Source organism: Lytechinus pictus, chromosome 3 (assembly GCF_037042905.1).
Source record: "Lytechinus pictus isolate F3 Inbred chromosome 3, Lp3.0, whole genome shotgun sequence".
Classification (NCBI taxonomy): Eukaryota; Metazoa; Echinodermata; class Echinoidea; order Temnopleuroida; family Toxopneustidae; genus Lytechinus; species Lytechinus pictus.
In genome coordinates this window covers 8,122,117-8,145,233 of record NC_087247.1, presented here as the reverse complement: position 1 = coordinate 8,145,233, position 23,117 = coordinate 8,122,117, and the positions used below count along the sequence as shown (strand labels likewise).

General features: G+C 36.0%; 2 protein-coding genes across 2 annotated transcripts in view; one reads left to right on the top strand and one right to left on the bottom strand.

Annotated features, from left to right (window-relative positions):
* Nucleotides 1–11,424, bottom strand: part of LOC129257891 (transcription initiation factor TFIID subunit 3-like) — a 21,505-nt gene extending 10,081 nt beyond the window's left edge. The window contains exons 1-5 of the mRNA XM_064096278.1: nucleotides 11,322–11,424; nucleotides 3,322–3,754; nucleotides 2,509–2,751; nucleotides 334–1,940; nucleotides 12–100 (exon numbers count right to left, since the gene is read on the bottom strand). Of these exons, the coding sequence (XP_063952348.1) occupies nucleotides 12–100; nucleotides 334–1,940; nucleotides 2,509–2,751; nucleotides 3,322–3,487 (2,105 nt within the window). The 5' untranslated portion in view covers nucleotides 3,488–3,754; nucleotides 11,322–11,424. The remainder of the gene's footprint in view (nucleotides 1–11; nucleotides 101–333; nucleotides 1,941–2,508; nucleotides 2,752–3,321; nucleotides 3,755–11,321) is intronic.
* On the top strand, nucleotides 11,404–23,117 carry LOC129257894 (pre-rRNA-processing protein TSR2 homolog). The gene is made up of 6 exons (XM_064096280.1): nucleotides 11,404–11,526; nucleotides 15,634–15,724; nucleotides 16,772–16,863; nucleotides 17,399–17,533; nucleotides 18,231–18,423; nucleotides 18,888–23,117. Exons 1-6 carry the CDS (start codon nucleotides 11,434–11,436, stop codon nucleotides 18,947–18,949), a joined length of 666 nt encoding a protein of 221 aa, XP_063952350.1. The 5' UTR covers nucleotides 11,404–11,433; the 3' UTR covers nucleotides 18,950–23,117.

Here is a 23,117-nt window from a genome sequence, read left to right as displayed (position 1 = left end):
TAGATACTTACAATTTGAGGGCATCCCCTCCGGCTGGTGTGGAACCCAACTTGAAGGTAATCTTTGGGACGGTAGGAGTAGACATTGCTTCTTCTTTGTCCTGCATAAAAAAGAAATGAAAAGGAAGGATATCAACCCTGTTATGAAAAAGCCTTTAGCTTTAATTGCACCAATTTAATTGTTTTAACAATGTTTCAAAACAAATGCATTTCTTTCAGTTTTTTCTCTACTTTTCACTACAATAATGTCCAACTTCACTTTTTCATTTACAGAATATATCTTCTTCAACTAATACGAAAAAAAGAGAGAAAATCCAAACCAGACAAAACCAACCTTTTTAACTGATTCTTTCTTCTTGTCCTTAGATACTGGTGTTTTTTTCTTATCCTTGGATGTCTTTTTATCTTTGTCTGAAGATTCTACATCGCTTGAGCTGGTCTTCAGTCTTTTCACTTTAGGTTTCTCCTTGCTTGTAGTCTTTGGCTTTTCTGCTTTCCTTGCCTTTTCATTGTCAACATCTTCCTTCTCTGGTGGCGGAACAGCAATCTTGAATTTAAGTTTCGAGCCAGTGCCCCTGATGAGACTCAATTTTCCGATAGGTACACGTTTCTCTGGACTCGAGTCTTCTTGTGGTTTAGAGGAGCTGGGCGTGATGCCTTGTTTTGATGCTTTTGATTTTATCTTGATATCGATGCTCTTTTGCTTCAGCTTTTTCACCTTCAGCTGTTTCTGTTTGTCCTTTTCTTTAACTTTCTTGAATTTCTTTTTGATGACTCTCATCTCATCATCTCCAGAGTTTTTCCCACCCATGTTGATGACCAATTTTGGTGTTTTCCCATCGGATGATGAGTTTTTCCTCTTAACTGCCTTAGGTGTAGTGTGCTTCTTGTCCATCGATCCAACAGAATCATAGTAGCTTGGGACGTCATCCTTACCCTTCTTGTTCTTCGGTTTCTGTTTTATCTTTGACTTGTCCTTACTTCCTAACTTTTTCTTGTCCTTGTCAACTTTTTTAGATTTGAGGACATTATCATTGAGAGGTGATAAACTCCTATCTCTTTCTTGCTTGGACTTTTTCAAATCTTTTCCTTTGGTACTGTCTGAGCTTTCGTTCTTTGATTGTTCCAGATCTGCATCAAGTGACAATGGATCTTTGATGAATCCTTTTGCATCAGACGGAGAGAGTGTCGGGTCCTTAGATGGTGTACTGTCAAACTCATCATCATCAAAGTCATACACAGATGGCACAGTCTTCTCTTTCTTTGCAGATTCTTGAAGCTTCTCCTGTTGCTTCTTGTTTACCGACACCTTTGGACTCTTTGGTGGAGGAAACTGGAATTCTCCAGCTTTATCACCAGCTCCTGGTGTGCCCGATGTCTTGGATTTAACCATGGGGTACTTCGATGATGGAGAGAACATCATATGGATAGGGGACTTTGTTTGAGCTTTCTGCTTTGGCGTAACCACCGGCTTTGCCGATTTTGGAGACTTTGGCTCAGACGTGTTTTTCTTGACCACTTTGGGAGTTTTTTGTTGCAATCTGTCGACAATGGTTTCTTCTGAACGATTGAGGAGTCCATCTGTTATAGCCTTGTTGGCTCTCATAGGAGTTCCATCCCCTGCCAAGGCAGCTTTCAGCACTCGCTGGGGTGGTGTGGTTGCAATAGGAAGCTTGCCTTCTCTCTTTGGAGTCAGTTCTCCTCCGATGCCGATGGACACTGCAGTCAGTTCCTGTGGGGTTCCGTCTCCATCCAGACGGAGTCTCTTCATGGCCTGATCGCTGAAGAGAGGACTGGCGGTTTCACGTTTCTCACCCCTTGGAGATGTGTGACTGCCTCCCATAGGGGAGATTAGCCTAGAGTCTGGATTGTCAGTGTCCATCGGTGTTCCTGGTACAGATGAAATACTATCCCTATGATGACCGATAGGTGCTCCAAAGTCTGGAAGAGCAAAAAAATAAAAATAAAAAATAAGAGGATGGAAGACTTACATCATGAAAATATGCTGAGTATACAGTACAAATACGCAGAATCCAAGGAAAATGCAATAATTTTTTTTACTGTTAAAGAAAGAGCTAGTGGAATTTTTTTAAGTTGGGGAGGACTAAAAGACTAAACACGAACAAAAAGATCACAATTGGTCAATTTCACACATTGTCAAAATTGAAAAAAAGATGGTAGCTGAAGCCCACCCCCAACTGTAAATTCTGTGGCCACCATATCCATTCTACAAACCTGTATTTCATAAACTTGTCACCATAATCTGAACAATACCATTTCTTTGGGGCACATAGAAACAGAAAACGCAATCATAACCATTAAAGTCCCAGTTAATAAAAACTAGGGTCACTGATAAAGATAAACTGGCTAACCACTTTTGAGGTAAGCAAAAAAAAAAATCTATTGGGCCAGCACCAAATTTTGAGAGCATATGTCACATTGGGACCAACTGACATCAAAAAGATGGCCAAAACCCTATTTACAGATGGCTCTGGACCACCCTACTCACCGTCAGACAACCCAATGATGGGCGGTAGATGTGCAGGAATGTACTGGAGCCTCTCCCTGTCGTCCCTGCTCCCAGGCTTCGGGTGTTGGAGATCATTTTTCCTGCGCAGAGGAAACTGGGGGATGTCGTGCTTGAATGGGATGGGGTCCACATCCCTGATGTAGTTCTCCAACTCATACAGACTGACTCCCATATCATTGAAGGTCAAGCCAAGGTCATCCACATTGGGCTCCGTCCTTCCATCTATCGTGATTAAGATTATCATTGATAATATTATTAGCAAGTTACACAGTTTTTTTCCAATTTCTTTCTTTAACAACGTAATGTTTTAAATGTAAGTGATGGAAGTGCTTTGTTCTTCTATCTTTCCTGGGCAGTGTAGTGTGTGCCTGTAATCCAAGCTACATTGGAGAAGTTAAAATTTGATGCAGCGGTTTCGAGATTCAAGCCCTTCACATCTTTTGGATGGTGAAGTTAAATGTTGATCCAAAACGTAACCTATCAAATCTGATTGATACACGTCTCTTAAAAACACACACACAAACTACACTTAATGTTCTTGATATAATGTTACAGTTAACTATACCAAAGCAATTTACAAAACAATATCAAACACACGATAAATAGATTAATCATCCCAAATTAATGAAATCACATGGATAAAAATACCAAAACACACCTTCTCAACTTATGTCTCCCGTTAAAAAAGGAGAAAAAAGGCGTATATCTAAGTTACGCCCCCCCCCCCCAAAAAAAAAAATATATATCGCAAGTTTAAGAGAAACTGTTAAGGTAAAAAGAGATATAACTCACATTGCTCTGCATAGCAGTGGGAGACTGAAGCAAGTTGTTGAATGTATCTCTGCAAGACATCTGTCAAGAGGTCACACGGTGTTGAATGTATGGAATGCCATCCGAGCTCCTGGCATATTTGGGCCATGGATACACGCAGCAACGCCTGACAGAATCCTTCGGCCATGATGTTAACACTTTCGTCTATGATCCCCAAAATTCAATGTCTGAATATATTGCACTTGTCCAAACCAAAATGTGCTTGAGAAAAATTTATAGTCATTCTATGCATGAAGAACATCTTTAAAGAATGATATCATGTCATTTTTAGCGGTGAATTTTCTCCAAGCAGCACTCTCCTTGTGAAGAAACTGTCTGTCCTGGAGAAGTAGCGTCACATTCAAAGACATTGTATCATGTTGCTTTCCATGTAAAGTAGAATTCAGCAGGTACCCTGAACAATGAAATTAATCAAATGAAGAAAAATAGGGCATAAGATTTAATGTGAAGTGATTGGATTCTACTAAGATTTCTTACAAATTACGAATTTCATCAAGCGCTCGTTATACTAATGGGGTATGCAATGTATGTTTACTACAAGTGAGGCAAGGGAGCAAAATCTTTGACCGTTTTAACACAAAAATCAAATTTTGTGATAGAAATTTTGTCACATTATTCAGAAAGATATATTTAACACTCTTTCCTTTCCTTTTCTTCCCCCCTTTTTAAAATTGGTCGTGAACATTTTGGGGGATCAATTATTGCACCCCACAGCCCATTCTGAATGCCTGTGTTTCTGTATATTTTAAACATGAGATAGAAATTAATTCAGGGGGGTGTATCACAAAGATTTAAGTATGACTTAAGTCGCACTTAAATGCCGACGGGTTAAATTGGAAAGTCTATATGAAAAAGTGAAAACCGTAGGGTATATGATTGTTAAAGCAATAAATAATGTCTCGACTCCTTTACTTTGAAATGTTAACATATTCTTGTAGCTTATGTTCTGTATACAAGGGTATATTATATATAATGGGTACCTGGCAGGAATTTATTCCTTGAAATGCACTGAGCGCTGGAAGGCTGCTTGAGCTACATCCAGGGTAATAATATCAAAGTCCCTTGGAAGTGCATAGAGACATTATTCATAATGTGATATGCGCTGTACAGTACAATAACTGACTATTATTATTATTACCATTATTATATAAACTTCCATAAAGTTATGAACTTTATTTGATTTCTTTTATGTCTTATGTGTTAAAATACCAAAAAGTTTTTTCAAACAACTGAACACTACGGTATGTTGTTTAAATTCATATAAAGTGGTGGCAATGACAGGGTCAAAAGACTACTCATGTGTAATGATTTCTCTTCGTGTGGTTTAAAAATGGTTGATCCCTACACTTTTTGTCTCGCACAAAAAATGTCATGGATTAAAATGCTTTTTGATAATGATTATAAAAGCATGTGGAAGTCTATTGAAACTTCCGTATTGAATGATTTTAGTAATATATATATTATGGAAAACATTTGCTCCGGAAAGTATTTTGAATAAACTAAGCTCAAGTCAATTGGCCGAGTCTACCCGAACATGGTATATACATGTATTTATGGGAAAATTCTCTGAAGCTGAATATGATACACCCTTTTCCTCAATTGGTTCTTGTCAACTATAGAAACATTTGTTCAAAGTCAAACAATTTTTCATATACCAGGATTGGTCAGATAAAGGTATTATTTATATTGGTGATTTACTGAATCCTCCTCACCCTGGTAATAAACTATTTGAAGAGCTTATTCTAGACTTTGGTATAAATGTTCAAGATAGGAGGAAATACAACTTTTTAATGAAAAATATACCAGCTGATTGTTTAGTTACCTCTGACTTAACCCCACATGAAATTTTTGATGAAATCAGAGCCACGCTCTTGAGAACTCAGAAAATCCCCAAATATGCATATAGTATTCTATTTAAACCATGTTTCCAGAAAAATGTAGGCCTATAGCTTTTTGGAATGATCTCCATAACACAGATGGGGTTAATTGCGAGAAAGTTCATGTAAATAACTTAAGTCCACTATAATGACACGTGTGCGCTCTTTTTATTTCAAGTTATTTCATAAAGCACTAGGTTTGAATGATTTCCTGTATAAAATTAAGTTCAGTTTGTAACAGTGACCCGGAAACCTATTTACATCTTTTTATTGAATGTCCTGTTGTGAAACACATTTGGGATGAAGTTATGAAAGCTATGATTAAGGAAAGCAAAAAGCCTGATTTACAGAATGTTTCAAAATTTGAAAAGATGTTCGGTTATATTGATGATAAATTCCTTACATATTTGTGTCTTTTGCTTAAATATTATATTTATATTTGTAAATTTCAGAACAAAACACCAACTTTTGACAGTTATCATATTTGACCTCTAACAAGGATACTGAATATCGTATTGCCAAGAAAAACAATAAACTTACAAGCCATTTTCGGAAATGGAGATTTAAGTTGTAAGATATTCTATCATTATTAATTTTTGTAACTGAAGAATATCTTATGCCTTCTGAGGATGGAATTTTGTTAATCTCTAATAATAGGTAAATCACCTGATTTTTATCCCTGTTACTTGCCTTTACTATACTATACGGGATGAGGAATACTAAGAAGAGACAAAGTGACTGCTTTTACTACATGTTTATCACTTATTCTGTTGATAAGCTGTACTTTTTCTAATGTAAACTAATGTGTATGCTGCTTTTTTCTTTTTATTTTGAAATTACTTGTATTGTTTATATGTGATTTGTTACACAAAATCATGAAAACCCAATAAAAACTAAAAAAAAAAAAAAGGTATAAACTTTATGACCAATGTTTATGATCATTGTCATTTTAGCATTGTTTCTGTAAATATAATTTTTTCCACTGCCAAGTATTGATTTCACACATTTGTCTATATTATAGCCATGCTACTTTACCTACTTGGCATGTTTGTATCTGTGCAAATTTCACATTTTGCTTGTCCAAGGTTACTTTTCATCATTTGATATGCAAAAGTCTAAACATTGATTAACATAACATATTTCTTGCGGTACACCTAACAAATAACATAAATTCATTTTTTACACGCAGCCTCTCATATTTTTCCTTTTAAGTCTCATAAAGTCAGACATGTTGATTTTGTTTATTCCATTCAAACCCTATTTTTACCTCAACAAATAGTATTTAAAGCAGAATTTGCAAACATATCACTTCAAATAGATCTAAGTATTCAATAAAAAAATTCAGAATACTGAAATAACATAATATCGAAAACACTTTCCGGGTAGTTACTTCAATTTCTATTTTCAGATAAGGATCTCTTTCGTTGAAAAAGGTGTCCTTAAAAGTGCACCGTGTTCTAGATTAATAAATTAATGAAAATTTGACTTTATTCAGTTATGTCTGTGTTTCTCCTTTTACCTCATAAAGTAAGCTCCATACATCAATTCTACAAACTGTAATAAATAACAAATTATTTGATCTCATTTATTGAAACGTACAATTTTATGAAAAGTCGTCATTCTGTAATAAAAGGTCAATTCAGCTCAGGTGACGATGAAGACTTAGTTTTTTACCGATACGATGTCGCAGACTTGGAAGACAAAATTGCCTTTGTGAAACGGAAAGAGCTGATTTGTCTCAGAAGAATGGTCCTTGGATGTTCCTACGTATCACTCATCTTGTCATGAAACAGGCCTATGATTTTGAACATTTTCTTGCTAAACTAGACTAAATCAGTAGAGGCGCATGGCCAGGAGACTCTCTCCAATATGGGAAACAATCTCCCATATGAGAGACTTGCTTTGTAAAAGGACAAAAAAAACAACACCAAAAAGAAAATATTTTTTTCCATCCAAAATTTTGTCTCACTGAGGTCAGAAGCCCATTTGTTTTGTGTATGAATGACAAAAAAATCCTTGTAAAACATAAGTAGACAATGAATTTCAAAATTAGATGGTGAAAAGGGGTAATTTTTCTGCTTATCACATAACCTGGCCAAGGTAATCCTTTTGCAGCAAATGTAAACAAAGGAAATTGGTCTCCCAAACTGGAGACTGTCTCTGAAATTGGATACCCAGATTCTTTACAAAAGTCTCTGATGTTTTGGAATCGGCAGTGAATTAATACGTGTGAGGAACCCAATACTGGCTCTAAATCACCAATTTTGAGACTAACCGGAGGATGGATATGGAGTGAAATTAGAATGAAAAGTGAGAAGTTTTTATTCTGTTTAAAATCGAGTTGGTGCATGAGTTTTATATTTTCCCCCCATAAAATCCCACCTGTGTCAATCGGAGTATCAGAGCGAGTTCACCACCTTGATGTTCGGGTAGGTGTAGCGGTAGTGAAGTGGAGCCTACACGAACATCACTTTACTGAGGTAGATTCTAATGTTAAGCCTTAAGGTTAATTGAGTTTAATAAGTGTAGGGACAGTGATTTTCCGTTTCAAAGAATCTTAAATTCCGTTTCAGCATGTCAGAAAACGGAAATACCGTTTCCCCATAGACTTTGTGTACACAGAAAATTGACAGTTCCCTTTACCCATTCAGTAGCAATATCACATCACTCGCGCTGGTCAAAATTTGTATCTGCCACTGTACCAATAATGCAGTAGAATCCGCTCTAATCGGATCTATGCGGGTACACAAAATATTTTGACAAACACATTTAACATGAATACATCTAGGGACAGTGATTTTCCGCGATCGCGGAAAACGGACGGAATTCACGGAAAGGGCCTTTTGAAACGGAAAGTGGCATTTCAAACAGAAAATCACGGAAAACGTATTTTCCCTCAAAATACACAGAATAGCAACAGAAATTACTCCAAAATCACAACAAAATGAGAATATTAAATGGCTAAAAAAACCCAGAAAACACGATCTCACTTCGCTACTATCATGACAATTCACACATCGTGACTGCACTCGACATCAGCACACTTGATTTTACCCCGCACCGTACCCGTACCCGGCCGGCCGGGTTGGGCTTCACATGCACACATATCGTTCAACTACATGTACACGGTCGTGTGTTGCTGCCCTCTACGTTTGAAGATGTAACAGCACGATATCGTGGTCTTAAAATCCAAGATGGCGGATTGGCAAAAGCCGTTGACTGATGATAACGATGTCCAAAACCCCCAAATTATCGATGAAATATCATTTCACCGTGAAATAATGCTAATAATATGAAAGGTGAGGATGTATACATGCAAAATGGGTGTGTAAAAATATTTTATGCACCCGCATAGATCCGATTAGAACGGATTTTATTGTGTTGTTGGTACAGTAGCAGATACTAATTTTGACCAGTGCGAGTGTGCGTGTTGTGATTTTGCTATTCAATGTGTAAACGGAATTGTCAGTTTTCCGTGTGTACAAAGTCTATGGGGAAACGGAATTTCCGTTTTCTGACATGCTGAAACGGAATTTGAGATTTTCTGAAACGGAAAAGGCAATTTTTTGAAACGGAAAATCACTGTCCCTATACATCCTCACCTTTCACATTATTAGCATTATTTTACGGTTGAATGAAATGAAATCGATAATTTTGGGGTTTTTTTGACATCGTTTTGAGCAGTCAACGACTTCAGCCTATCCGCCATTTTGGATATCAAGACTGGACTATGTGTGTGTGTGTGTGGACTATCGTTCTGTGTGTGGACTATCGTACTGTTACATCTTCAAACGTAGAGGGCAGCAACACACCGCGTTGTTCAATCAAACGTTGTGTGTATATGAATGTTTTCGATACGGCCTACCCCGCCGCCGTGGCGCGGGCGAGGGGTATGATCTAGTGTGATGGAGTCAAGAGCAGTCACGATGTGTGGATTGTCATACTTAGTAGTGAAGTGAGTTCGTTTTTTGTGAGGTTTTGTGGCCATTTAATATTCATATTTTGTTGAGATTTTTGAGTAATTTCTGTTGCTGTTCTGTGTATTCTGAGGTAAATATGTTTTCTGTGATTTTCCGTTTGAAATGCCACTTTCCGTTTCAAAAGGCCAATTCTGTGAATTCCGTCCATTTTCCGCGATCGCGGAATATCACTGTCCCTATAAGTGAGAGAAAAAATCTGCATCACTGACTTGCATCAGTAGAGGCGCACAGCCAATATGGGAGACTGTCTCCTATTAGAGAGATATCAGAGACTTTTGTGAAGAATTTGGGTATCCAATTTCAGAGACAGTCTCCAGTTTGGGAGACCAATTTCCTTTGTTTACATTTGCTGCAAAAGGATTAGCTTGGCGGCAAATAAAAATGTGATAGATTCCTCATGAAAAATTACCCCTTTTCACCATCTACTTTAAATAAACACCATCTATTTTTGTTTTGATAAGGATTTTTGTTGCCATCCACAAACAAAACAAATGGGCTTCTGACCTCAGTGAGACAATATTTTGGGTGGAAAAAATACCTTTTTTTTTTTTTTTTCTTTTATTCTTTTGCAAAGCAAGTCTCCAATATGGGAGACAATCTCCTATTTTGGAGCTTCCCATATTGGCCTTGCGCCTCTACTGAGCATAGCCTAGGCATGATATGCATTAGACCAAAAGCTTCGGCCTCTGTTATGTTGGTTGTTCCGCTGAACTCCGTTGGCTCAACTCACCAATTACAGAGACCGAAGTTCTAACTCGATCTGTACAGGGACTCAATGGCCATATATATGTTTATGTATTAAGTTCGGATCAACCAGGGAAGTGGGAGTTGCGCGACAGCCGAAGTAAGTCACTGTTTTTTCCCCTTTTAAGTTATTTTTTCCTGTTTTGGTGCATTTAAGGCCAACACAGAATAATAATCTTTATTTTGGTCCAGTTCTTTTTATATATTCTCATGAAATAAAGACAAAAATCGATGAGCCCCGTCAGGGTGTTTTGCATTGTTAACCCCCTAATGGTGGCTGCACGATAGCGAGCCGTCTGTGTACGAGGAGAAATAAAAAAAAAGTTAAAAAACTCCTCAAAACAGACGGCCGGCTGCCAGCTGTCTAACGTTAGATAGGCATAGCTAGCGGCTTTGCATAATATCCATTTTGGCTTTGTCCATGCACTAACACAAAATAATAATCCATTGGACAATTCATAATTTTGAAAAGTGGATGCCATTCAACTCTCATTTAAGTCTAAAAGAGCAGCCAGTAGAGGCGCCGGTCCAAAAATTGGGATTGTCCCAGAAAACAAGGATATCCACATAAACCAAGACAAATCATGTATTGATATAACCCAGAGAGCTACCGCCCGCGCAGCCCAGAAGCTTACCGTGTATTTTACCATTGTCACCGGACTAGGGTGATTTATGGTCTAAATATTTCTCCAAATGAATTGTGAAAACAGAAAGTATACAATTACCACGATTATATGGATGAAGGTCTAACGAGTGGCAGATTCCTGACATCTGGGCACAGTCTGGAACCTCAAAATAACGAAAAGTTCTCTCCTTCTACCCCGTCTCGATCGGCCATTTTTGTTAAAAATCGTAACAAAATGGCCGATCGAGACTGGGTAGAAGGAGAGAACTTTTGGTTTTTTTGAGGTTCCAGACTGTGCTCAGATGTCAGGAATCTGCCACTCGCTAGACCTTCATCCATATAATCGTGGTAATTGTACACTTTTTGTTTTCACAATTAATTTGGAGAAATATTTAGACCATAAATCACCCTTGTTCGGTGGCAATGGTAGAATACACTGTGAGCTTCTGGGCTCCCGCCCGCTGCGCGGGCGGGAGCTCTCTGGGTTAGCAAAAAAGGTGCCAGAGCTCAGAGCTCGAGCACCGCTGCGATCGATGAGCCACGCCGCAGCACCGGCGGGCAGCAGCAACCTAGCTCCGTACCGTAAGATTCCCCAGCTGTCACTGCAGTCTGCAGTCTCTCACACATACACTCGCTCACCATCATTTATTAGCCTTAGGTCTACTTACTTTACAAATGCTAAAGTTAATTATGGAGCACATAAGGCATGCAAGTAATTAATTAGAACATTATTACCTCATATTATCGAAAAAGATATCCTTTCTAAGTCTACATTTGCCTCTTTTTTCCGTCCCGTCTGAAAAAAAAAGCTTCAATAACGGTCTCGACCGCAGAGGGAGCTTGTTTGATGAGAAGCATGGCTGTCGCAGGAGCTAAAGAACATCTTGTTGTTTTTCACCAAAGTATTCAATCTATATTTGACGGATGGACAGGTTTACAGGTGAATACAGAAATCTAAATTTATATAAGCGAAAAATCCATTTAGGAGATTTTTTACATCGATGAAAAAAGCCTAGATCTGTTCATTATAATCTTACTCCAACTCTGTTTGCTTAAAAATTTGTTAAGCCCCATAAATTGTAATCCGTGTTTGTTAAACATAACTTAATGTAAAAGTCAAAGTTTCTCAGTCACAAGTCAATGAAGAAAATGCCTACCACTTTCCCCAATTATCGCGGTCGGGGACGGCTGTTTGTCGGCTCCAATCTTGATGTTAATTCTCAGACACGGCTTTGCCGTAAAAGGTGCGATCAAAAGATTTACTTGGGGCAGGTCACCCATTAGACAGGAATAACCGTCGTTTCTGGGGATTTATTCAACAATTTCTGACATTTTACTGTAATCCCCATTTACCGACGGTAGGGTGTACGTGTGGGCTCGCATGTGTTCTCATTCCCTCCCTTTTGTCAATTCACAGTCCAAAGTTTGATGTAATTTTACACATCGAATTTACAATCTAAGGATGTATAAACAACAAACTTTTAAAATTTAATATTTTAATATTTAAATACTTTAAACGATATAGATGAAAAAGGCATGAAAAATATACTTTACCGATGTTTAATTGGGTTGAACACGATAAAAATGGTCAAAATGGCAGCCAAACTATAAAATATTTACAAACGAACGTCAACAATCACGAATGTGATATCGATATTGCTTTCGATATTATACGATCTGCTCCATATGCGATCGAAACCGAAGATAAACGATACTAGTTATACTAGTACTAGTACTAGTTATAATCGCGATATATCGATTCGAGACATTAAGTTAATAACGATAATGACGTCATTCAAGATGGCAACTTGCAAGAAAAACCGTCAGGTCAGGTGAAAATGTCTTAGATGACAGATTTCTCAATCATCCAGAGGATTTTTTTCAATAACTCCGGCCCAAGGTATGCAATTACTTAATTTATTTATATTTCCCTGATAATGGAAACCATGAAACTTTCAATTTTGCTTAAAAAACAGTTTTAAATCGCGATCTATAAAACGCTAGTTCACTATACGTTGGCTGTAGGTACGGGGCCCCATCCCCTTCAGTCTATGTATGGTGAGTGGAGCCAACGTAGTTCAGCGGAACAACCAAAATACAGAGACTGAAGCTTTTGGTCTAGTCACCCATTTACTTTTGACCTTGAAATGTGACTGAGAGACTAAAGGGGTGTTGCAAGAAAATGTTTGCAATCGCAAATATTCTGTTGCAATTTTACAATTATTTGATCACTATGAATTGTAGCAAATCAGATTACACTACTTGTTTCAAGGAGCAGATAGAAAATCAAGCGCAAATTTACAATTAATTGCATGGCATATGCTTGATTGCGGGAACGAAAATAGACTTGGGAATTGATCGCAAGTTTCTTGCAACGCACCAATAGCCTATTTACGAACAATTTCTGGTGCGAAATTTGCTCGAAGCTGGCTGCTGGTGCGAAAGCAGCGAAACTGCATCAGCGCTGTTAATTTGTTTCAAACTTGTGGACTGCTACTGCAGGGCTCCACACTAACCCTTTTTTTCTACTGGTCCAACCTATTCATGTCGGACCAGTAGATACCCAGTTTTTCCATTTTTTACTGGTCCGAACCTAAAATCTACTGGTCCCCAAAATAAAGAAAACATTAAAAAAAGGCGTGAGTTTATTTTGCTGTCCTTTCTTGTTACCCCCCCCCCAAAAAAAAAAATGAAGGAATGAAAGACAAAAAGAAAGCAAGACAAAAAGAAACAAAGGAAGAAATAATAAAAGAAAGGAAGGAAGAACAAATAAAAGGTAAAGAAAGGATAGATGTGAAGGAAGGAAAAAAGAAAGAAAGAAAGAAAGAACAAAAGAAAAAAAGGAAAGAAAGAAAAAACAAAAGACAGAAAGTAATGAAAAAGGAAAGAAGCAATAAAATAAGAAAGAAAGGGTATAAGGAAAGATGGAAAGAAGGAAAAAAGATAGAAAGAAAGAAAGAAAGAAAGAAAGAAAGGAAGAAAAAGGGTAAAGAAAGGATACATGTAAATGTGAAGGAAGGAAAAAAAGAAAGAACTGAAGAGGGAAAGGAAGGAAGGAAAGAAAGAACAAAAATAAAGAAAGAACAAAAGAAAAAGAAGAAATAAAGGAATGAAGGAAAGAAAGAAAGAAGGAAAGAAATGAAGCAAGCAATATAGAAAGAAAGAACAAAAGACAGAAAGAAGGAAAGAAGCAATAAAAAAAAGAAAGAAAGGGTAAAAGGAGAGATGGAAAGAAGGAAAAAAGAAAGAAAGTATTGAAAGAAGGAAGAAATAAAGAAAGGTAAAGTGATAGATAGAAGGAAAGAAGGAAGGAAGCAAGCAAGCAATAGAAAAAAGAAAGAAAATGTAAAATAGATCAAAGTAAGAAAAAAAAGAAAGACCGAAAGACAAAGAAAGGAAGGAATGAGGGAAAAAAGAACGAAAGAAGAAAGGAAAGGAAGCAAACAGTAAAAAAAAAAAAAAGGTAAAAGGATAGATGGAATGAAGGGAAAAAAGAAAGAACAGAAAGGAAGGAATGAATGAAAGAAAGAGAGAAAGGGCTGAAAGAAGGAAGAAATAAAAAACAAGAAATGGTAAAGAAAGGATGGATGGAATGAAGAAAGAAACAAAGAATGAAGGAAAGAAAGGGTAAAAAGAAGGAAAGGAAGAAAGAAAGAAGAGATAAATATAGGATGGATGGACTCAAGAATAAAAGAAAGAAAGAAATAAAAAAAGAAAGAGAAAAAGAAATAGAGAAAAATGTTAAAAGGACAGAAAGAATGAAAGAACGAAAGACAAAGAATAATTAAAAAAGAAAGACAGTAACAAAAAAAATTAAAGAAGAGAGGGAAGAAACAAAGAAAGATTGAAAAGAAAGAAGGAAAGAAAGATAGAAAGAAAACATGGGAAGAAAGCTAAAACTATCATAAATAAATTATCAGTTTCTTTTTGGCTCAATTAAGATATAGCTACGAAAGAAACCAAGTGTATCAACACACACACAAATGCATATGTGGGGCTATCATGTATTCAGACGATATCACTCGAAACCCGATCTCTTTGAACTAAAACAGAAGTGAAAATTTCTCCTTTTACTGCTTACAAATGACAGTTACCCCAATTTTTTGGAAATATGGACATTATAAGAGCTTTTCATTAGTGTGAAATGTGAATTTTGACCGTTCTGTGAGAGATTTCTGCCAGAGGTTTGCCAAGCTTCGCCAAGCTTCGTTCGTGCAGCCAGTAGAAAATTCACCATGTGGGCTGTGTGGCTGGCTAGCCATATGTACACTGTATGTTACCCTAGTAAAAATTGCATGCGATTCATTCTGTGTGTATTCTGTGTGTGAATGACCAAATTTAACGGGAGGAAAATGGTTTGCAATTTGAGTCATGGAATATTTTTTATGTTTATGTTGGACTAGTGAATTTGACCATTTCTGGAAAAGTTACTGGCCCAACAATGGTTTTTATTACTGTTTATGTCGGACCCATAAATCTTGCTATTTTGGGAAAAATTACCGGCCCGACAATGATATTTTCTTACTGGTCTTGTCGGACCAGTAAATCTTGCTATTTCTGAAAATCTACCGGCCCGACAGTGATTTTTACCGGTCTGGGACCGTCGGACTGGCGCTAGTGTCGAGCCCTGGCTACTGTGTGCGTTAATTTTTATCTGTAATATTAAATAATAGCTCTCATTTGCCTGTATAGCTACCCAAACACTCGAGAAATAACTAATTTCACTCAAAAAAGTTCATAACTAAGAGGTAATGAAAATAAAATCGCTAGACAATTCAACCCGCCGACAGCCTTGTTGCCGTCATTGTGTGCATTTTTGTGTTACCCCAAGTGCCAACTTTCTATGAATGCACCACCCAGTATATGTGCTATTATCGCCTATGAGGCCAATACTGTTATGTTTTTACCTCATGGTACGACGTGTACAATTTGTAGCATTCTAGGAAGTCCATCAATAGGCCAAGACCAAGTTGGAATTTAGTAATAGCAGAAAAATGTGACATAAATTAATGATCATTACAAATGTTCTTCCTTTCTTGTATTCAAGCTGGCTGCAAGGCACGGTTTCGGTGGTCGTGATAGTTTGGAGAAAGCAAGATGGATGGTAGATGCAGTATACAATTGGTTTTTAGAAAATGGTTAGTATGAAAAAAGAAAATTTCATTAACATTTTCTTTTCCCCATGAAGATAATCCCATTGCAGCAAATGCAAACTAAGAAAATTGGTCTCCCAAACTGGAGACTGTCTATAAAATTATTGAAAAAAGTCATTGATGATTGGCGACCATCTCAGAGTCTCCAATATACGGTGTGCACCTCTACTGACATATAGATCTCTAAATCATTTGTTTCAGTATGAATCTGAAATATGAGAGTAAGAGCAGTTTTTAAGCCATGTGTTCAAAATTAATAAGTACCACCCAGTATTATTTCATGCATGTAGTATTTGGTTAGCATAGGCCTATTAAGTTTATAATAAAAAAAAATTGTACCTGAGACGGTGATTGCGTGCCTTTTGTCACGCCTCTCTCTCAAATGCTGATGTCTTGGTCTCCATCTTTGTCTTGAAGGGAAATACCTTGTCTCTCGGAGGCTGAGCCATTGGCAAGACACTAGATGAGAGCTTAGGTTTGACAAGTTAATCTCCCTCTTTGGCTTCAGTCCTTCAGTGTTGGATGTCTTCTTACAGAAATGTCTTGATCTTGAGACTGATTCTATGTCTCATTTCAGTCCTGGTGGCTGTTTTGTCTGAGGCTGTTTCACTCCCAACTCTTGTTTTTTGTTTGTTTAGTAGACTTTGAGTAAGTTTAGTTACCCAGTATATATCTCATTTGTCTAATCATGTGCTCACAGCATTCTCCATGTCTTTAATTTTAAAATGTGGTGGTGACATCATTATCTATGTTTTGTAGAAAAGGAAGCTGGTCCGTGCCTCCCCCCTTTTAAGAGGCACAATTAAGAATTGTATTGTAAAAATGCCATTAAAACAAGTGTGCCCCCCCCCCCTTTGAAAGTGAAGACCTTTTTTTTTTACTTGTCAAATTTTTCCTCAGGAAACAAGAAAATGTGCCTCCCCTTTTGGAAAACCCCGGATCCGCCCCTGGATGGGGTTAATGAAAAAGAGTGTTTTATGAAGGTGGTCCAGTTTCAAATGAAATTCTAGTAATCTGTGTTATATATTGCAGATGGAGTTGAACCTTATGAGCTTGAAGATTGTCTGGCTGATATTCTAGATCATGAATTTGACACAGTGGCTGAAGATGGCAGCTTAAACAAGGTATAAATTTATGAAAGATATAAATTGTAGATAATATCATTATCAAGTATGATCAGACATTTTTCTTTACTGAATGAGCAGAGTTTTTGGTTTTTGTTGGATATAGATGTGCTGTATTATATATGATATTAATATATGTACTAATGTTACATGAAATTTGTAACATATCTGTTACAGACATTTAAATGCACCAAATGATTCTCTTGCCAACTTGACCAAGATTTTGTAAAGCTTAAGCCAAGACAATTTTGTGAAACACAAAGAAACCTACATGTTACGGTAATACAAAGAAGAAATTTGTCTACTAGTTATAAGAACCACATTATCTCATATAATTATTTTATTTTACATAATTGAATTGCATATTTTACATTTGGTTGACTGAATCTTATGTATATATAATTTTTGAAATGTTTTTTATCAATAAACCATAACAAATCAAATAAAATCAGGTGTATGACATGCTACCTATTATTTATTTTTTGGCATGAATATGGAGGGAGTTAAACATGTTATTTAATTAATTCCTTTGTAGATTTCAATAGATATCTGCACAAACTTCCATCTATGTACAACTGGTCAATGTCAAGCCGTACGTGACAAGATTGAGCAAACTCCAGTAGCAAGGATAGGAGAGTGTGTGGCTGATGCAACAGTGGATATGGAAGAGGCAAGTCCAAGCTAATGCTGCCAGTGTTTTCATCCAATCAATTCCAATCCAATTCATGCTTATCCAATCTGATCTGATCTAATCCAATCTAATCTTATTTAATGAATCCAATCCAATCCTATTTAATGAATATTATCCCACCCACCCAATTTAGTCAGGTCCAGGCCAATCCAATCCAAAATTCAATCCATTCCAATGCGATCAACGCAACTCCAATATTAAATCAACTTGGATTGAATTTGTTGTCAAATTAAATGGAAATTTGGTGCTCGCTGGTTATCAACAATTCAAATCAAATGCGATCCAATTTGTTTCAATCTGATTTTAATCCACTCCATTTGATTCCAATCAATTTCAATCAAATTCAATCTCTGTCTTTAGGAACCCTATAGATACTCCTGGGATAGATATTTACTGGGTATACCACAAAGAACTTTTGTTAAATGTGCCAGTACAGTAACTACTGTGTTCAAGGGCTCTCCATGGTAGTTACCATGATGACAAAGATACCACAAGTCTTATGAAACAGGGTCCCAGATATAATATAGGCCTAGGCTAATGTTTGCATATGTCTGAATGAAGATGAGAAAACATGGAATTCTTTGAACTTTCAAGGAAAAATATTTACATCTGTTCTGTGACATCACCTTTCCTTTAATCCAAGTACGAACATTAATATTGTGATTCATCTTTGTAGGGAGATGATGCAGATGGTTCGGTGCAGGATGCTAACATGCAGGCAATGCTGGGTGGAATGAGGTTAAGCCAACCACCACCTGACGGACAAGAGGGCGCTTCGCAACAAAATAACAGCGAGATGGCTGGACCATCAACATCATCCTCGGGATCAACAGCAGGAGCATATTCAACCAGTTCTTCATCAAACTCAAGTATGTTATTGGTCTTGTTTACTGATTGCATAATAACATTTCAATTTCTGTAAGTTAAGGTAAATCTAAAGGTTATTAATCTTAATAGTTTTAATATTTTTCAGAGAAATTGAAATGTTACACAACAGTGTATCATTGAATCAATGTTTTGTGAAAGAATTCTTGTACTCACAGCTCGTTGTTGAAATGTTATTGCATAAAAGGGTTACAGAAAATTTAGTTTTCCAGGAATTTGTAGTGATTGTATTTGCTAACTTTTAAGGCAGAATTCATGTTCAATTCAATAATTTTAAGCAACTCTAAATGTTATTCTTTTTCAAAGTTTGAAACCTTCTTTTAGGTAAATTGAAGTGTTATTAATAGTACATCATAAAACATTTTTTGTTATAGATGTGATCTAGTATCCCACATGTGACTTGCAAAACATTGACAAAATTTTCAATGTTTATTTATATTTTCTGCAGCACAAGAACCCATGGAAGACGAGGACGGCTGGACAGTTGTACGGAAATCCAAAAAGAAATGACACAAGGAAGAAGCATTGATCTTATTGTTTATATAGATATTTATTATGATCTTATTTTATGTTTACAACATATAAAAGTTACACCATGCTTTGAACAGTATGGGAAATTATTTTTCCAGAAAAATGTAAATTACAACATGATGGCTAGAAGGTCATTGTGAATTCTGATGGCTTTATAACAGAAATACTTCTTAGAAATACATACCTTTCAATAAATAATATGCTACATCTTTTTTTTTTATAACATACAGTTTTCACTCTTGGAGTTGTATGTTACTACCACCACCCAATCCTCTCTCTGTTAAAGGGGAAGTTCATCCTGACAAAAACTTTGTTGTAGAAAATAACAGAAAAAATAATAAATATTTGAGGAAAATCCATTAAAGCTTAAGAAAGTTATTAGATTGTCAAGTTTTTGATTTGCGACATAAACAAGCAGCGGTCCCATGTTATGTAAAATGCATAAATATCATTTTTGTAATGGTTCGCGTATCCACTAGATCCCGCAGTTCTCCAGGACTGGAGGAATTCAACAGAAGAAGATTACGGTACTTAGTGGGTGTGAAATCATTTATATATTTATATACTGGAGGTAAAATAAAAACAATATTCAATTTTCTGAGAAAATGACATTTCGTTTATTTTTTACCATACAATATATAGGAAAGTTGCTTGCATATGATGTCACAATTCAAATTATTATAATTCTAATAACTTTTTTATTCTTCGATGGATTTTCCTCAAACCTTCACCAATATTTTTTTACTATTTTTTATGCTATTTTTAGAATAAACATTTTTAGTCAGGATGAACTTCCCCTTTAAGAGGGTTATGGGAAGTCTACCATGACAAAAAACAACTTGAATAATTAATGGATTGTTAACCATTTTTTTTAGACACACTGGCAATTGGTGATTTAAAGTTTGTTGTTGATGTTGGGTCAATTTAAACAAAATATATGAAACGAGACTGGTTTGGGGGAAAAGCCTCACTTTGTGTTCTCAATAATGTGATTTGGATAATTTTGGAAGTTCAAATTAGGTGTGGGAGCTATGGAATACAACTGAATTGGTCTTCCAACACCGACACCAACAACAAATTGAAATCACCCATTGTGGTTAGGTATTTATTATATTTTTATGTTACGCATGAATAAGGTTCTACCCCTTTATGGAATGCCTTTTGCCAATTCATTAAAGCTGTGCAATATATAATCCTGCATTGGAAAGAGTCCTTCCCAAAAGGTGAAATTTGCTGTGAAAATGGGGTAAAAGATGTACCAGTATTGCAAGTATGAACTACATTTCAGCAAAAGTCTTTGATACATTATTATTTTTTTTTACCAGTATAAGTGGATGAGAATCAATAGAAAATAGAACTCTTTAAAAAAAGTGTGGAATGATATAATTATAATTATTATTATCCAATCCAAAGGTCATTTGATATAGCCCCTTTTCCTTTCAATTACAAAGTGCTGCGCACACACTACTCCATGTTTGGACCACTAAAACAATAATAAAACATGCAATTTATGGTTCTTTTCAGCAAAAAGATATTTAATGGCTTTCTTGAATTGCTCATTATTCTTCCTATTATTATTATTACTATTCAAATGAAATAGATGGTTCTTTCACACATTTCACCGTGGGTGGTCATTATAAACGATTGAGCTCCTGAGGGCGTTTCATGAAGTTTTGTCTCTGATTCCCACTAACGAGTTTGCCCAATCAGATGCAAGGATTTCAGTAGCTTATAACATCTGTTAGTGAATATCACTGATAAACAAGAGTCCTATCATTTAACACTGAAAACCTCACAGTAAGCCAGGGTGAAACTGGCTGAAGGATACAGTCAGGGTTGAAGATGAATGCTCGTTATGGTAATGATTTCAAAACGAGTCGATTCATAATCCAATAGAATCACCACCCAAGTGTCTGTTTGCATAGATGAAAGAAAAATATGTCAAAGAATTTTTGAAGAAAATTGTGTAAATAGGATTCACGCCAAATGACAGGTCTTTTCCCAAGCAATATACTGTCCCACATATGCTCACCTGTGTTGGCAATCTACATTGAGATTTTTTTTTCAACTTAGATTTTACTATTTCACAAATTCAGTGTATGTAACTACCAGATATACCATACAGTGTGAGTCCCTAAAAACTTGACACGTCACCAATCCCAAATTTAAGGGAATTTTTTTTTACATGAGCACATAATCAAATATGGCTGGAAAGAGTATCTTCTTCCAAATAATTTGATACTATATTTGTGTGGTATGTTTTCATGCTTGGATAGTTAGTAGGTATTTCTTGCAGTGATGTAAATTTTGACTTGCGCCAAAGTAAGGCATGACTCCATTTACATTAAGGTTACATGTTGAAAGGGAAATATCCTGATGACAAGTTGCGTTTAAGGACGTTCCACAGTTATGTTTGTGCGCATTATGATCTGCGCATAGTTTACACTCTGCGCGCTGACGTCACAATGGATGAACAGGTGATTAATTAGATGCGGGTATGAGCTGATTTTTCTCATCTTCTGCACTTTAACTGCAGATCCGATGCGTTATTTCATGAAGCTAAAAAATTGAAATATTCCATGGATCATTCAAAAAAGAATTATCTACAATTTCGAAATACTTCACTTTGCAGTGCTGCCAAGAATCACGAATATTACCCCGAGTTTGAATAAATGGTAGAGTGGTTTTGGTTTTTTCTTCACATAGATGCAAAGAATTCGGCGCATTTTTGGTGTTTAAAAAAGCACATTTGCTCTAATAAAAATGCTGATAGTTTAAAAACAAGCACATGAACCCCTATTTTTTAATGTTTGTACCTCTTAGGTATACTTTCCTCTACAACTCTGCAAATTTTGGTGAAAATGACATGGATTTTGAATAAAGTGCAGCATTTATTGTACTTGTGTAGTTTGTTACTGAAATTTCACATTTTTTAGATTGGGAGTTTGTTATCTTTTACGCCATTTTTAAGAACTGACAGTGCTGTTAAATTTGAAATTGCAAACAAATAGCACTATAAATAGATTCTCCATTCTAACGACACAATTATCAACTCTCTTGCGAAATTTGATGACTTTTTCGTGTATTTTGAATGAGTAATAGAGGTTTAAACTCATTGTAGTTATCTTGGGCGGTCTAAAAATGCCAAATTCTTTTGAATGCGCAATTCTTAAGAACATCAATTTGGGTGAACTTTGAAGCTCTATAGCAAAAAATCAAGCACATGGACCTATATTGATTTTTGCATATTTCGAATATTAAGGTTCTAAAGTATCTATGTGCAAAGTATGGTGAAAATGACATGGATTTCACTTTAACTGTGGAACGTCCTTAATAAAAGCAGAAAAATGAGAGAAACAGATTCATGAAGATTTGGCTAAAGTCTGTTGAAAAATGAAAGAGTAAAGCTTTTTCAATTTTGTGACGTCACATGCAAGCAGCTCTCCTATTTTTTCTTCATAGATGAATTCCATGAAACGTTTATTTTCTTTAAAAAAATTATTGATACCTGTGCATTCAAAATATGTGAAGACACATTATTTTGTAAATTCTTCAATGAAAATATCTATTCAGTAATTATGAACAATTATCAAAATTGCAAATTCTGAAATTTATATTACATGTCATATCGGGGAGCTGCTCACATGTGTTGTCTAAAATTTCATTGATCGACGGGTCAAACCTTTACTGACAGGTTTCTCTCAATTTCAGATCTTGTTCAAACCAAATGACATTAGGGCCCCGTCTTACAAAGAGTTATGATTGATCCAATCAATCATAACTCTATGGAAATCCATCATTGTCATAATTTTGTCTGCAGGAAATTTGAAAAATGTCAATTGTAAACACAGGAGAACAAACCAAATTGTCAAGAAATCAATGAATTTATGGATATACATTCATATCTAGACATTTTTTTGAACAAACATGCTTTTTATATGTTGACTTTGCTGGCTATCCATAGTTGCGATGGATTGGATCAATCGCAACTCTTTGTAAGACGGGGCCCCTGGGTGACCTTCCCCTTTAGGTTGGAGTTCAGTGTTGTTCTGTAAACAATAATCAACTCCTTTACTTAAGTGTATGATGTAGAAAATTATATATATACTTTTACATTATTGCTGCATTAAAACAAAACAACAAAATA